This window comes from Equus caballus, chromosome 16 (assembly GCF_041296265.1).
Source record: "Equus caballus isolate H_3958 breed thoroughbred chromosome 16, TB-T2T, whole genome shotgun sequence".
In the NCBI taxonomy this organism is placed as follows: Eukaryota; Metazoa; Chordata; class Mammalia; order Perissodactyla; family Equidae; genus Equus; species Equus caballus.
The window spans coordinates 72,400,050-72,417,600 of record NC_091699.1 but is presented as its reverse complement, the minus strand read 5'-3'; the positions used below and the strand labels follow the sequence as shown (position 1 = coordinate 72,417,600).

The 17,551-nt window shown below is 38.2% G+C and overlaps 1 protein-coding gene across 3 annotated transcripts in view; it reads right to left on the bottom strand.

Annotated features, from left to right (window-relative positions):
* The window catches only part of ZNF385D (zinc finger protein 385D), an 804,272-nt gene that overhangs the window by 72,648 nt on the left and 714,073 nt on the right, over nt 1-17,551 (bottom strand). For all 3 annotated transcript variants that reach the window (XM_023621244.2, XM_001494960.6, XM_023621277.2), the window contains one exon: nt 7,388-7,550. In XM_023621244.2, coding sequence (XP_023477012.1) covers nt 7,388-7,550 — 163 coding nt within the window. The remainder of the gene's footprint in view (nt 1-7,387; nt 7,551-17,551) is intronic.

The window sequence follows — 17,551 nt, the reverse complement described above, 5'->3', positions numbered from 1 at the left end:
ACTAGATTGTCAATTTACTTTTGATTTCCCCTTTATCTTGCACACCATACACCGGCACCCTAGCAAAATTGGATGGCAGGTCGTTTAGAAAGTTGAGGTCCTTACTGCTTCACTCATTCATTATGTTGAGGAAGACATGTTCTTGTCCAGATGAAGATTTCATTGGGTAATCCTTCTGTGATTCAAGGAGCAGTTTTATGTAATGTATCTAGGTCAAAACTTTTATCAGCCTAACAGAACCAGCAAAATACCATTCATTTTGATCTCCTCATGCAAAATAAGAACGAGAGAGAATATTTTTTGATATTTCCGTGTCATCCCTAATATACAATTTGTCATCACTGATTCATACACAAAGATCTTGGAACCACAATATTCAAGTAAGTGTTAGGTGGGTTTTTTCTGCCCCTTCTGAGTTTCCCTTCTCTTTTTCAATCTCTCTAGAGACCTGCTACCAGCACACTCTGCTGGCATTCATCACACATCTTGAGAAGGGAACACTTGATACAATCTCTTTCTTTGACCAATCTGAAGCATGTCATGAGACAGTGCTAAGAAAAGAAAAGGCACTTTAGGCATAAACGGTCTCATAATGGTGCTTCAACTCCTGCGCCAAGATGCTTGCAAGGTGGTCCTTTATCCCAGCAGTAATTGTCCCAGGGAGGCACTGTTTGGGAGAATAGGTCAGAAAGGAATGACCCCAGGAATAGCACAATTTCCACTACCAAGAGGGGCATTGGTACCAGATCTTATAAGTGCTGATAAAAATGCATCCCTTTTCAAATGACTTTACATTGTCTCTTAAACTTCAACAGAGCTATGGATTTATCAGCCACAAAAACATTTGTTTCTCTGCTTAAAGAGAATGTACAATGCTGATTATGAAGACCTGGTGTGGTGGGATATTTCAGGGATAGGTATCAAAGACAGAATCTTGCATATAAATAGATGTGTGTATAATATCTATATATAATATATGCCATACTATATCATATATACAAATGCATAATGCAGTATCGAAAATACGTGGCTTTCTGACTTCAAGCTCAGCTTATATTTTGTAATATTTTTCAACATTTGGGACTTTTGTTGGAAGCCTGTATCAAGAAAAGCAAACTTTCCCCATCGTCCTTATGAAAACATAGACAAAGCAAATTCCCACTTGTCTTCTGCTGAAAACTGTGTCTGTTTTCTAAATGACATTGGGATTGGCTTTTCCTTGCAAACTAGTCATCTACCACCTTTATTTCCAGTTCACCATTTGTATGATTTAGCTTCTACCTAAATGGAAAGAGAAAAAACACATGTGCCTAGGTTCCCCTGGCACTGGGACTGATGTACATAGCTGGCTCCAGAGGGTAACACTCAGGAAAGAACCAGACTTTGTGACCTTACAGTTGACTGACTTTCCCAAACAGGCTTTGTTTCCTGATGTATTTGTTTGCAGTCATTGGCCATCATTTTACATCAGATATCTCCATCATTAGAAAAGTCTCTTAATCAAGCTAACTCCCTGAACAAATAATGTGAATTCTAATAAACACCTAGAGTCAATTATTAATCCAGAGCAAATAAATGCTCCTTTGCATTCATAGAGCTTCTCAACAATAGATTCAAAAGCACTGCACTCTTGACACCTTTAAGTGAGGTGAGTACAACATCCCTGGATTATAATTTTAAATTTAAAACAAAGAAAAGGAGAGGGAAAATGGATACAAAGAAGACTGAATCATAAAAGTGAAAAGTGCAAATTTGAATGGTAACATAGTAGCTTTATCTAATGAATATATTTGCAATTCAACAAGAGTTGATAAAGAGAATTACGTAATAGAACCAAGAAAGAATGTTCTCAGATCTTCCCAATTAGATGACTAAGGTAAACCTATATACTTAATAGACTAACTCCTGATTGATAGTCACTGAAGGGTCATTAGAAATGTCACATGTTCTTTGTGCTACTAGAGAATCTCAAAACAAACAAAGTTTAGGGGTTAGACTTGATGACCTTTATGAAAACTTGTGATTCTGAAATTTGATGAGCAATATCTCAGAATTCCCTGGATTAATGAGAACCATTGCTCTTCATGGAAGTATCTATGCAAAATACAAAAGTCTAAAGCTTTGTTAGGCTTTAATTCAAGAACAAAAACACAAAACTGGTTGCGCCATTTTAAAAATACTTATCTTTGATATAAAAAGTATTCTGTAAAGAAAAAAGTAAATAAAAAGATTAATCAAGTATGTTCTCTCAATGAGCATGTCGTTTCGTAATAGGAAAAGGTAAATATAGATAAAAATTATATTTTAACAAGAATATGATAGGGTAGTTAGAAAGGTATGTATTCTTATGGGACTTCATAGGTAGAAGGAAGAAGAGAAAAAGAACATAGTTTGAAGAGAGAAATTTAGAAGAACATTATAAGAAACAAAGATGGAAAAACAAGATGTGCCTCCAGTGGAGAATATTGCAGGTGACCAATAGAAGAGAAGTTTGGAAAGGTAGGTTGTGGTCAAACCAGGGACACCCAAGAGATTCAGCATAAAGGTACTTTGCAGGTGTCTGAATGGGTAAGTGCTGTGATCTACGCACTGTGGAGTATAAATGGATAGTCGAATGAAGGATATGGTTGTCAAGGGGCAAGAATGTAGGCAGTCGGATTTTCATGGAGGCTAGTGCAACTGTATGGGCCAGACACAGGCCTAAGGCCAGGACATGGGTAGTAACCATGTGTGCAGGAGTTAAACTTGTATTCTGGGAATGTGAGCCAAGTGGATTCCAACAACTGACTAGACGTGCAGATGGAGAGAGCAAGAAGAGGCAAAGACAATTAGGTTTCAAGACTGTGAACTGCAGAACCAAAAATAAAACTAGAAAGGGCAGGATGGAGAGAAAGTTGGGACAAGCCATTGAAGTGAGGGACCATGGAAAATCAGGTTAGATTTTAGAGAACAAGCTAGAGATGTGGAATGCTGAGACATCTGAGCACAAGTGATAGTTGAAGCCGTGATGGAATGTTGTATTTTACTGCAACAAATACCTGCTTCCCCTCTCCAGAGGACATTATTCTTCCCTGTCCGTTACAATCAGGCTTGACCATGTGACTTGCCAATGAAAGTGAAAAGAGTGTTATCTGTCACTTCCATTAAAAAGTTTTAAAAGCTTCTGATTGATTCACAACCTTCACATTCCATCTTCCACAGAATTGGTAATGCCCAGCTAGTGACTGCTTCATTAACCTGGCCCTGGAGTTAAATTAACATGGAAAAAAGCCGACAGCTGATTTGTAGTGTGAGTGAGAAATAATTAGTTGTTATAAAGGCCACTAGGAGTTGCAAATTGTTTATTACTGCAGTATAATCTGGCCCAACCTGAAAGGCCATGGGAATGAATAAGATTGCCCAAAAAGGGAAAGTAAAGAAAGATCAGAGGATGACCTAGCATGAGACTTATTCCAACAATTCTGCATTGGTATTTCATAGGAAAAAAATGCCAAGTGAGTTACATTTGTCAAATTACTTTGAGCATAATTTCTTAATTTTTGTCATTACTCTTTTCTGTATAAAAAACTTGCATTAAAAAGAAAACTTGGGGGGGCCAGCCAAATGACGTAGTGTTTAAGTTCGTGCACTCTGCTTCAGCAGCCTGGGATTCACAGGTTCGGATCCTGGGCACAGATCTGGCACCACTCGTCAAGCCATGCTGTGGCGGCATCCCACATAAAGTAGAGGAAAATTGGCACAGATGTTAGCTCAGCAACAATCTTCCTCAAGCAAAAAGAGGAAGGTTGGCAATAGTTGTTAGCTCAGGGCCAGTCTTCCTCACAAAAAAACCCCCCAAAAAATCCTTAGGGCCGGCCCTGTGGCATAGTGGTTAAGTTTGGTGTGCTCCACTTCAGCGGCCCAGGTTCGCAGCTTCAGATCCCAGGTGTGGACCTACACCACTTGTCATCCATTCTGTGGCGGCAACCAAAATAAAAAACAGAGGAAGACTGACACCAATGTTAGCCCAGAGCTAATATTACTCAGCAAAAGAAAAAAGAAAAAAACTTGCCAGATCAGACAAAGTTATTCTGGTTATCTTTGGAAATGCTTACTTTATGAAATAATCTTAATAAATAGCAACCACCCTCAACAATTTTGAGCATTCGATATATTTTTTTAAAATATTACTTTTGTCTGTAAATTTTTCTCAGCATAAATTCACCAACCTACCACTCTTCATTAGATCAAAGAACTAAAATTATGTTTTGACGTTAGAGAGTGTCTTCTTGCTTAGTGATAGAGGAAGTGGGCTTTCTGGGAGCAGTTGGTGGTTGATCACTGATATTATCTATTGCTCACCACTCCAGCATGCAGACTGACATAAGTAATGACAAAGAATTCTGAGATCATCAAGTTAGTTAGAGCTTACCCTGTAGGTCATTTAGACATATTTCTTAGCCCGAGGCAGCAATTAAAATCCATAACAAATGATTTAGGAATGTAAGAGGATTCTCTTTTTATCAGGTTGATTTGCAATGAAAATTCGTTATTTTATGAGTATTCTATTTCTTGTATTTTAGAGAATCTGAGAAAAACCTGTAAATTAATTTTCTAATACAAATCCCCACCACTTCTTGCCTTTTTCACTATTGTTGCCCAAGGCTCCCTTAAGGCTTTCACCTACCAAATCACTGTATACTTAGCATTTTTAAGAGCAATTCATTTTTATATAAATACAGTTGGATTATTTTTATTAAGAATGACAGGAGAATTAGTAAAATGTGATTTAATGCATCTATATCTTTTATGTATGGAGAAGTCCACAAATCACAGAACAACCTTGTGCACTGAGCAGAAAGGTTACAATGTTTTATTACTAAAAAATACACGATCTGTGATTCTAGAGCCTTATCGCCTTCTGCCTCCAAGTGCTGAACTATTCTAGGAAACCAGTTCCGAGACCTATCTTGTTGTCAGGGTTGTCCTCCTTCCCCATCAGTATGAGGAGGAAGGCAATAATAAAACGGGCAAGTAACAGTTTTGAGAAAACTCCAAGTTGTCAGCATAGGTTCCTCTGATTTATATTGCAATAGAAATAGGATAAGAGTCTATGAAATGATAGGAGCTTTCTTGGGCTACTTCTCTTAGGTAGTTTTGTGGAAATCCTAGTTTAAGGATAGAATTTTATTTAAAACATCTGGCGAGTATGCTGGAGTCCTTAGACTTCCAACCTATATGACTCGTTTTCTTCTGGGGGTAGGCACCCGTGGATTAGGAAAGCAACGTCCTTCCTGATGCTCATCAATTCCTTCCTTTGGCTTTAAGATATTTGTACTAACTTTATAGACTTTACTATCCCTTCTGTCCTTCTGGAATTTTCTCTAGCTCCAGGTTGAAAGGACATTTCACCATTCCAACCATTAGGTAAGTTCTGGTATCTCTACCGGGAATCTGTTTATTTCATGTAGTTTCTCTCCCACAGCCCATCCAAAACTTGTTTCCATTCAACATCTAAAAGGACAGAGCCGTGATGACTGCCACAGTCTCCCTTCTAGTCTCTAAGTTGAGGGATGGAGGTATGTATTCAGAACTCACATATGCCACAGAGACAACACACTTGGCAGCCTTTTCTAACCCAGGTTACCAGCTCTACCCACCATGCACATATATATTTTTAAATGGCATGCATTCTCAATGTAACAGGGATTTTTTTTGCATTTTTAAAGAGGAGTCAAGGTAACCCAAATAGTCGCTATTGATGAAAATATGTAGTAGAAGAAAAGTTTGGGGACAAGCAAAAAATTTACGTCAAACTCTTTACACCAGACTTATTTCTTTGTTCTTCCTACCTACTATCTTTTTGCAAACAAAATATATTTCTTTATGGCAAATATGGCTTTAGGGATCCCAATTTGTGCCCCAATATCTGGGAGCATAAATTACTCTCACCTATTTCATTACTGCTCATTCCCTTACAGTCCCCCAAATAAGGCAGCAAGTTTTCAATTAATAGAGAAAAGATTAATGCTTTCCCTTTAAGGTTTTACAACTAAATTAATAAGATAGCATAACTCAGCTCTTGCTCTGGATATGAAAGAAGTGAACATCACAGGCACTGTTTTGTTCCTTTAGTATGTTGTGACACAAAATTGGATGCATCAGAGAACCAAGGGAGTGAGAGAAAATGCAGCCATCCAACAGAAATTTAACTCAGCACCCACCATGCCAGACCAGGTGCCAGGATACAAAGATGACAGAGGCACTCAGCCTCGGAGAGTACACAGCGTTCTCAGGGAGGGGCATTATGTATGTACCAATAACACCTAGGTAAAGGACATAAAATGTGTCACGAGAACTCCGACAGAACATCCTTATCCCTTACAGATAGACATGAGAGCAAGCCTTTCTCCAGATCCTTTGAGCCATATAAGGATCTAATGGATGCGACCATGTGCAGTAAAGTTGCTTTATTTTGTTCTACTTGTTCTTGCAGAATTTTATATTTTCATTAGTCACGGCCAGAAGATTTTGTTCTAGTTAAGACATTACCATCGATGATAATATAAATGCTTCCTGACCATTGCCATTTGTAGGGACTGGAAAAAAAGTGACATGTACCAGCACCTCTGTTCTTGAAAGTGATTTTTAAAGGTACCTCCATGAATCACACGGGACTTCCTTTCTTGTAAATTTTGAGGACCAGGGTCTTATATTTAAAACTGCCAGCTTAAGGAAACTTCACTGGCTTCCCCTACCATGAATAAACTGGTTGTTTGCAGGAGCTATCCCAAGAGGCCATTCAGAGGCCATTATTTCCCTATGAAGACTCTGTTAAAAAGAATAATCGGTATCAATAACACTTACCTGTGTATGCAGTGGGAAGGTTACCCAGCCATAACAAGCCCAGGATCACACAGCCACTACTTAAAACAATGCAACGTTTGGGATTTATGAGACTAGGGCCTGTCAGTAATAATGCTCTTACTGGGGCCTTCTCGATTCATTTGGCATACTTTGCTGTGTCCTCACAGTTAAATCAAACCTGCCATGCAGTTAAAGTCTAAGGTGCTGCATCCAAGATGCAAAGGATGCACACTGAAAAGGTTGGCTTCTCCAAAAGGGTTATTGGGGGCATGGCTGCAAATGCCTTTATGACTCTTGTGTTCCTCTAAAACAGCCACAGGACTGTTTCAAATGCAAAATCTGCAATATAACTAGTGATTATCTTCATCTCTTAAGGGCATAGGAAAAATGAGGGAAAACAATTACCATTACACAGAAAGATGGATCAAGCATGAATCAATGTGGCAGGAACATAAGGAAACAGACATGGGGTTAGACGAGGGAAGGAACCCCCAAACAACAATGATGACGACGACAACAACAACAAAGATCATCGCTTAACCTGTTTTGTCAGAGCTGGTATTGATGGTATTGGTAGTGATGGAGGTGAAGGCAGTCTTTGCGCTGTCCTTGGCAGTTACAGATTTCTGCTTATTTTTCATGGCTTCCAGTGCTTTGAGCTTCTTGGCATGTTTCGTGCCTTTGTAGTGGGCCGCAGCCTGGCTCTACAAAGGAGAACAAAATGAACCATGCAATCAGGCTCATTTCTAAACTGGCATTCTCTGTATTACTGCAAATACAGACTCCCTTTCAATAATAGGTACCATTCAACCTAATTCTGGCCATGGCCAAACAGTAGGGTTCTATTGAGAATGATGCTGGAAAGCAATGGGAATCAAGTTCTGAAACCTCTGGATGGAAGGAGTAAATATTCTATTAGGCTTCTCATATGAGAAATGTAACTGAACACTAACACATCAACAACATTTTCTTTGTGTAGTGGAAAAAAAAATAAGAATGTACACCTGTATTGCCTTTGTTCCGCCACAGAAGATGGTGGGCTCCCCAGGATTAACAAGGGCCCTGGAAAAGAGGAGCTCTCACCTTCTTGGTTTGGGAAATGTGTTTTCTCTTTCTACAGCATGTCTTATTAAAACAGTACCCGACAGATGTCTACAAGGAAGAGTTCACCTGTAACAAGAGAAGTGGGCAGCCTGGAGACTGAGATGGAAGCTTGAGTTCAAAAGCAAAAGCACTGCCTAAGTCCAAATGGAGTGCACGGAAACTGGGCAATTTTCTGATTCTTTCTTTCTCCTTGCTTCCTGCAGAGTAGTCTGAGAAATTCAAGGCAGTGGCATGCTTTCAACATGTGGGTCTTTCATGCCCTGCTCCATTGTCAGGAGGCTCCAGTGTGTTTTGACTACCTAACGGGGCCAAGGCGGTTCTTTCGCTTGTGCCTTCTGAGATATTTTTAAACAGTAATATACATTTTCCCAAGTTCATATTTTCTTAACACTGTTTTTTTTTTGGTTACTGGAGATACACATTGAGATAGAAAATCATCTTAAAGAAATCTATATTTATTAATATTTATTTATTGGGAAAAAAAGCCTTTGTGGCTTGGAATGGGGTGGGAGTGGGCCGGGAGATTCTTAAATCAGAAGGTTTCCCAGCTCAAATCATTTAAAAATGTTACAGCACAAAGAAGAAATCTCAGTGGAGGACTATGCCTGCTAGACTCCCCATCACTTCCCATGGCTTATTTAAACTCCATTCTCCAGTTTGCCAAAAAAATAATAATGACTGTCTTCTTCATCACAGCTGTGGGAGGTAGGGTGTTACAGTATAATTTTTTTTAAATAAATGGATAAATAAATAATCCACACCTTCATTTGCATCATTCTGACAAGTATCCTCAAAAGACTAGGTACCCTTATTGAAAGAACACTGGACAAGGAAATTATATAATAGAAACAGTTTGAACAGAGAGGACACTCATGCATCAGTTACAAGTTTTCCAACAACACATAACATCAAGACATAGTATGAGCCAAAATATGAAGTAAAGACTTGCTAGAGTTAATTGAAGAACCAGTGACACATTGGATTGGTTTGATCCTACACAGAGAATGCTACTTTGATGGACAGAGTCATGTCCCTTTGTTTTCCTGCCTAGTTCTCCTTTTTAATAAATCAGTCCTTTGGCTATATCTTTTGAGGGCAAGATGCTGTATTCAATTAAATCCACAATATCGTTGGCCATCTTCTTTAGGCAGTTGGCAACATACTTTCCCTGAAAGCAAAGGTCCTCCATTCTCTCTGTCAGCATTCCTACCCCTGACGTGGAAGAGAATGGCTCACATATAATACATATTAAAAGACAGGATTTGGATTAAAAGTGATCTCTTCACTTATCCCTCCAAAATATGCATTTTGGGGTTCCTAGCAAATTGGAAATCTCAGTAGTATTTCAATTCAGACAAAACTTTGTTTTAGTACTCCATAAAACCAGGTGAATGTCACTATTTTGGATAGTAAGCAACTTATTCCAAAAAACTCTGCAAGTTAGTAGAGGATTTATACCTTAAAAATACTCTCTGCATAGGTACAGCTAGGCCAACGCTTCCAACAAGTCAAATGGCTCAGGGAGTTGTGGGGAGAAGGGGTGATAAAGTGGCCAGTAGTTGGTGGGCTCCCAACTGAGACATCTGATATACTAAAAAGCAAAACAATAAAAAATGCATACTCACTTGTTCATTGAATAACAGTCCCAAAGCACCTTGATAATAATCTTAACTAAAAATTATCTGATTAATGGGGCCGGCCCGGTGGCATAATGGTGAAGTTCACGTGCTCCGCTTCGGCAGCCCGAGGTTTGCAGGTTCAGACCCCAGGCACAGACCCAGCACCACTCATCAAGCCACGCTGTGGTGGCTTCGCACATAAAATAGAGGAAGATTGGCACAGATGCTAGCTCAGCAACAATCTTCCTCAAGCAAAAAGACGAAGATTGGCAATGGATGTTAACTCAGGGCCAATCTTCCTCATACACACAAAAAATTATCTGATTAAAAAAAGGCAATTAAACCTCCCCAAAATTTGAAGAAAACATCAATGATATGAAAGTCCAAAATGCTATGGAGAGACCAAGATACGTAGAATTTAGGGGAAATGATGGAGTATAGTGGGGGTGATAGCACAAGAGGAGATCAGTGAGATTATATGTGTTGGGGGTAGAAGTGGACATACAAGTTGGAAACTGAATGTAGACAGATAACCCTTCTGGATATTTTAAATTTTCTTTGTCATCGACCTTTATTTAATGTTCATAGAATTTACTAGACTGCTCTTGGGTTATACTAACACTGATTTTTCTAGTCCATGGTATTGACCCCATAACTCTCGGCCCACCTTGATACAAGTCTGTTGTATAAAGGTGTGCTCCTTGTGTAAAGAAAACCCAGCCAGCTCTCCTTAACTCTTTAGGCCACTTCACTGGACTAGATAGATCATTCAGCCACATCTGATCTTTCTGTGACTGCAGACAAGGCTGCGGCCTAAGAAAGAATCCTGCTGGGAGATTTTTAAGAAGCGGCAGTTGGCCAGAGATGTCTCTTTGGGCTTCTTCTGCTTTTCCTTTGGGCAGAAGCACTGGCTGTAGCACAACACCCATATCCCCTCCAAGGCTGTTTGTTCCTATTTATTAGCCAGTCTCTGAGTCAAGTCATTCCCAGAAGCCTGGGAACCAACAGACACAAGCAAATAGTTATTTTTCACAGGAACGATTTCAGGGTAAAGTGAGTGTACTACTTCATGATGGCCCCTTTCAGAATTCTGTATTTTAAAACGAAAACAGAATCAGATGATCAGAGTTCACATAGAAGCAAGCAGAACAATTGGGCTTTGACAAATTACTTTGAAATAATAAGTGGAATATTAGGGTATTGTGTAATAAAAATCACGACCACCAACCTTGAAATAACACCTGACACCGTGAAATCTAACAAGTGTCATCCCAGAGGCAAGTGCTGACATTAAAGATATGCACACACATTCCTGTAGAATGATGCCACTTTAAATGTTATTGATACATCCTAGTCATCAGTAGCCAGACTTTTCAACCTTCAAGTTTTATCTTCAGTATTTCAAAATGGCTTCTGGTTTAGATGCAACTGAAGCTCCAAAATAGATAAAAAACATTGTTAAGGGGCCAGCCCCATGGCTGAGTGGTTAAGTTCAACGTGCTTCCACAGCCTGGGTTTACAGGTTCAGATCCCAGGTGTGGACCTACTCCACTCATCAGCCATGCTGTGGAGGCCTCCCACATATAAAAAATAGAGGAAGATTGGCACAGATGTTAGCTCAGAGCTAATCTTCCTCAAGTGAAAAAAGAGGAGGATTGGCAACGGATGTTAACTCAGGGCGAATGTTCCTCGCCCAAAAAATAAAATAAAATTGTTAAATGGCTAATATGCAGGAGAGGAGTTTCATCCTTTTGAAACACACACACATATTTATTTTACTTATCTAAGTAAGAGGCTTCTTTATAAATCACTATTATCCTGTAAAACTCACAGGAAATTTAATATTCATGCATCATTTTATTCCATTAGCACCAATGCCTTGTACACTTTTACTCTACGTCTCTCTTATATAAGGTGTATTAATATGCTTTTTAGAAACGAGGAAGTTTATTGTAAGCATACACATCTGGTTACCATAACCAATTAATTTTCATGAACATGTGTGATTTTAAAAGCAATCAGGTGGTCTTTTTAGATTATGATATCATGTAATTTTACCACATATTAAATTTTATTAAAATAAAATTAACATTATCATATTAAAATGTAACATCAAAAAAAGGAAGAGTGGTTATTAAAGAAGTTGCCCTCCTCTTTAGGGAGGGGAGAGATGACACTTAAGCCAAAGGAATTCTTTTTTTTAAAAAAATTATCTGAGTTTTAAAATCTTAGCTTAGATTGTTGTTTTGGAGACAAAGAAAAAATAAAATGACAGAACATGATTTAGTATCCTAAACTCTAAAATCCTCACGTTAAATCTATATTTTGAGAACTATTAAAAAATTGTTCCAGGAAAAGTTTAAAATTTTGATTTATCTACGTGCAGCTGTTTTTATGTTGCATACACTCACTCAGGTCTAATACTGAGGCAGTGTGCACGGGCTCAGCCCATATAGGTTAAGATCAGTATGTATTTTAATTGTTCAGTGACTTAAGTATTTTGAATATCACTTTTGTATACACCAATAGAAGATTTCCAAGTTTTTATTCTATCTTAATTCTTTTATTATCAACTCTCAGCTTCATTGAACATTCATATAAAAACCTTATCGCTCAAAGTGTGCGCCCCAGACCAATAGCAGCAGCACCAGCCAGGCAGCTTGTTAAACATGCAAATTCCCAACCTCCATCCCAGAGCTACTGAGTCAGAAACTATGGAGATGGGGCTTAGCAATCCATGATTTACAAACTCTCCAGGTGATTCTGATGCATACTACTTCAGAACCACTCACCTTAAATATTTGTGCATTTTCTCCAAAGATGGCCCCTTCTTGTATAACTAGCCAAAGTCTTGGTTTTTTAAGATTAATGTATAGTCATTTGAAGATCGAACACATACATGTCTGAATATGAGCAATGTGTATCACCTAAGAAAAATCATCAAAAGTTTCTTTCCTTAAAAACAAGTAAGAAGAAGAAGTAAAAAATAACTCACATACATATGTAATTGGGGAACTTCTGTCCAAGAGGGATGAATGCAAAATAGCTAATCAATCTTGGAAATCTCCATACAATTCTAAAGCCCACATAAATGCTTTCCAAGTCCTTGTGATTTTCTTTTTCCAGTTTTTACCTTTTCTCTCCAAGCTAATTACTGTTGCAGCATAAGCCTCTGACCTCATTATTTTTACCTCTGTATTGAATGCTTTGCCATGATCCATTTTGCAGGGGCTGGGGGAATCCCTAACTCCATGAAAAAGTAAGCAAAAACCAAGCCTTGTGTCACAACTCCTAAAACTTCACTATAACAAGCATCTAACTCTGTTTTATTTGCATTACACTGAGTTAGTGTTAGTCATATCTAGGTTACATCATCATGCACTTAGAGCTCTTTTACTGAGGGAAACTTCTAGCAAGCAGGCAAATAAAAACCACTCTGGTATGCCAAGAAGAGTGCCTTCTCTGTGACTCCACATAACAAAATATTTGAAGAAGAAAGATAGAATAATTCATTGTTTTACATTTTCCTAATTGCTGTGAATACATGTACCTTTCAAAGTCCCTCACACCATGGAGAAAATGACGGGATATAGATATTTCTCTCTCTTAATTACATGTCTCATAAAGAATATTTAATAATTTATTTTAACTTGTGATTGTGTAGTTAAAATGTAAGTAGATGACTACATTATGAATAAAAAGGAAAATTCACTTGCAGTGAGTCCCAAAGTGAAAAACATGATTCAATTAAGAGTGTTCTCTCTGAGCCGGAATGATTGATGCTTTACCTTCAATGTGTTCCTGTCTTCTGCACTCTTCAATACAGAAGTGAATAGTAATAGTCATGGGAATAGAAAAATAGAAGACAAAAAAGATAATAGCACAAGAGTAGAATGATTTTTATACACTACCACTACTCACTGAAAAATATTCTAAATAAACATAAAGAAAAGGAAGAGAGGCATGTCACAATTTCTCAGCTACATTGAATAACTCTAACTTTTATTTCACAAGCAAAGAAAATACCTCGTCACTAAGTACTTACGTGGTTGTGAAAAAATAATCTACATGGACTCACTTATTTTTTCCAAGCTTCTCAACTCATTTACAAACTCCACAATTTTTAAACATTAAGTATTTAACGTTTTCAAGTACTTAAGGTGAATGATAAAGTAGACAGTACTTATTCGGGTGAGAGTAGCTAATTTCAGAGGTTTTGCTTGGTTCCTGTTGTGAAACCACTGTTTTTATATATTTGAAACCTGAACAGCTGTCCCATTGACCTCTACCGGTGGGACCCTGACTGGGGAACATTGGCTAACAGTGGGCTCTGGAAGCTGGTACTCGTGGTCTAATTGAGCCAAAGGGAACACTTGGCTCTGGCTAAGTTTGCTCAATATTTTGGGGAGCTTTTTGTAAGCCACAGACCTCAAAGAGTTTTAACTCTAGTGATAGAATCACAAAAATGTTTTGTATGGAACTGAGAGGAATCAGAAAAATCACTTTGTCTAACTACTCAACCAGCGTACAATCCCTTCATAATGCCCATAGCTTAACACTTGGCTCAGTGTATGATTGTCATGTACCATTTAAAAGTGTGGGGGGAATTAGAAATGTTGAATCTAACATCTGAGGGTCAAGCTCTCATAGGTGTTGGTATCAATAGCAGAGAAAAAGTCTTCATTTCGTGGCATGATGTGCATGCTTCCTCTAGGTAACCCCCAACTTCCTCCTTCAGGCAACTTCCTGTCCCCAGCTCTGCCTCCGCCAACCCAGTCACAGTCACGGTATCTGCTCTCTAGCAAGAATAACGCCTTGCAGTGTAAAGGAGAGATAGCTCTCCCTTTTACTCTCTTAAGGAAAATACCACAAGAAGAAATGATTTTCCAGCCTTTGTATGACTAGTTCCCTCTGCCTAGAGCACCCTTATTTGTCTGGCAGATGTTTATTCATCACGTGCCACCTCCTCCATGTAGTCTTGGGTATGCCTGCAATATAGCACTTATGTCATTCCCATAAGAAAGGTCAAATGTCTGTTTCTTCTCCAGAGAGAGAGAAAGACCTGATGTTACTCATCATTCTGTTCCTAGGATCTAGTATAGATCTCTAAATAGGTGCCTATTAAATGCATGTTGAATTAATTTCACATTTTGATTTTAAAATGGAAATATGCATATGGTGTCTCAATGGATTTTGTATGTGAATAGGGTTCAACTTAATTCTCTGCCATTCTTTGGCACTTTGCCTTATCTGTTGAACACACTTCAGGGAATTTTTATGGCACTTAATGCTGGAAAAGCATCTGGCACAAACACAAACTATTATTTTTTCTCTGGGAGAAGCTTATCATCAACTGCAAATTAGGCTATTTATGGGAGCTCTCTTTGCATGGGATGTAGCAAAGGAATAATATGGAGATTGCTTCACTTTTTAAAAATTCTGATGAATAACTAACAAGTTTTTTTTAAATCTGGGAAATGCAATGAATAATTCCAGTGACGACTCTGCATTTTGATTTATCTAAAAGATGAAATTCTGTTAAATACACATAAGAAATTTTCAGTTCTCAGAGAACGCTATTTCTCTGTTAACACCATTTTTAAACTTTCAAAATGGAACACTTTATGCTCGAAAACAATATAAAGAAATTAATTACGACATCATTAACCCATTTTCCTCCCTACAAATTCACATAATATACACCCTGTATTTGCTGAAGAAGAGCACCTTCCATTAGGGGAAGACGATTACATTTCCTACTTCTCCAGAAATCAAGGAAGTGCTTCCCTCCATGGTTTTGTAGCATTTCTAATCTCTAATTCATAAATCTGAGAAGTATTCTGATTGCTCCTTTAATGAACATGACCCAAAGATCACCTCTAAAATATGCAACTGTTAACAAGATTCGTCGGGTCCACAAAACAAGGGTTTATATTTGAGCCAGATGTTTTGCCAGTGTTAAGCACTTTAACAGTCTTCTGAAGCATTTTGGGTACAGTGGGAAAAGATGGAGAATGAGACCACAAACAACTTCAAGAACTGAGACTCTTAGAGGCGGAATCCACCCATATTCCAGTCCTTCCACTGTTCATTCATTTACAACGGAGTCACTGAACTGAGGCCAGAATGCTGTTGTAGTTATAGGACAGAGCGGAGAACAACTCAGACTGATATAAACTGCATCAACAAATCTTCTTTATAGAAAAATACCATAGGCAAAGTGAAAAGACTTGAAAAAATACAAAAACTATTTGCAGGTCCTGTTGCAAAGGGGTTAAACTCCATGTTACATAAAGAATATCTAAAAAATCGGGAGGCAAATACACTAGCCATAAGAAAAATTGGCAAAGCCTTCACCCAATTCAATGAGATAAATTATGCCAAAGTACCTAAGGCTTCTTAGAATAGAATAAGGTTCAATAATGAGAACAAATGCTTATTTTTGGTCAAAATAAAGGAAAACTAATGTTCATCTGCATAAATCAATTTGATGCCTATGTTAGAACTCTGGAAATACATAGAAATTGTGAATAAATTGTGCTTTTGTGGAAGTTAAGGGTTTAAGAAAAAAGAAAAGAAATAAGAGAAGCTCGGCTGACGTGACTGACTCCACCTTAGGACACCCCTTTAACCAAAGCCACCTAAAGTGGGACTTTTTCTGGGGAAAATCTGGGAAAATTACCCATCTTCTCAAATAATGGTCTTTTCCTGGACTTAGGAAAATACTTGGCAGGTAGAAAAAAGTGCTTGTTTTTGTTATTTTTAACTTTCATATAACCAAAGTTGAAGAAAGAAATGGCTTTGGCCTCAGATAAACTTTTAGAGGAAGGGTGAGTGCGAAGAGACAGTGGCAATGACTCTAGAAGCTGAGTTACCTGGACATTTATAAATGCCTGATTTCTTGTTAGGCCAAAATTTCTTCCCATTGCATAAGAAAAAAAAAAAAACAACTGTTTATGTTTCCTGACTAACCATGGTGTAGATGAGTTGAGTTAGGAAAAAGGAGTTCTAATCCCATGAGTTTAGTCTGTAGAGAGAACTCCCATGGACAGTTACATGCTAACAGCACAGTATCCTCCAAGAGTATTCAGTAGTCTTTGAGAGAATTTTGGCCAGAGGGTTTTTTTCCTCAGTGACACTTAGAGGAAGAGTTCAGTGTGTCATAAATGCATTAAAGAGACCCTGCTGTTCCTTTCCAAGTGGATGGTTGAGTGAGGCATTTATGCTCATCTGTGCCAGGTAGTGTGATAAAGGCTTTAAATGAATATTCTCAATTATTCCTTACAAAGACCTATGAGGGAATTACAATTATCAAGGGTATTTTATAGATGATGAGACTGAGACTCAGCTAGAGCAACTCAATCACATATTAAAGGAAAAATAGGGTAAGTACTCAAGTCTGTCTGACTCCAAAGACCACACTTATGGCTCCTCTTCTCAATCCAAGACGGAGTGGACAATGGAAAACACCCCTACTAAGTGACTTCATAGTTGCTCACCTTACAGAGGACATCAGTAAGACTAAATAGTGCATAGATATTATTCTCATTAATAAGAAATTATTGTTGATTTCTTTGGTCACTAATTCATATAATTTCACTCATAGTCTATCTCAGGCCTATGCTTTAGATAGTAGTATCAGCATCATTCTATCTGAGGGTCTGCCTCATTCAGTTCTTTCAATACCAACTCCAATAATCTAATGCTGACGTGCTAAACAAAGGGTGGAACACTATGTGATGTTTGTTTATATCCCAAAATATGAAGCCTTCAGGCATCAGGAAGTATCACCAGGCATGAGTCAGCTCTTGCACAGAGAACCTTGTGGGTCAGTTAAGGATTATGTTCTTCACTCTCTGCTCAGATGGAAGGCTGCTCAAAGTTTTTAAGAAATACAGAAACAGAAACATGTTTGCATTTTTATGAGATCACTCTGGAAGGAGCAAAGAGGCTGGATGGGAGGAGGAAGGCAAGAGTGGGGA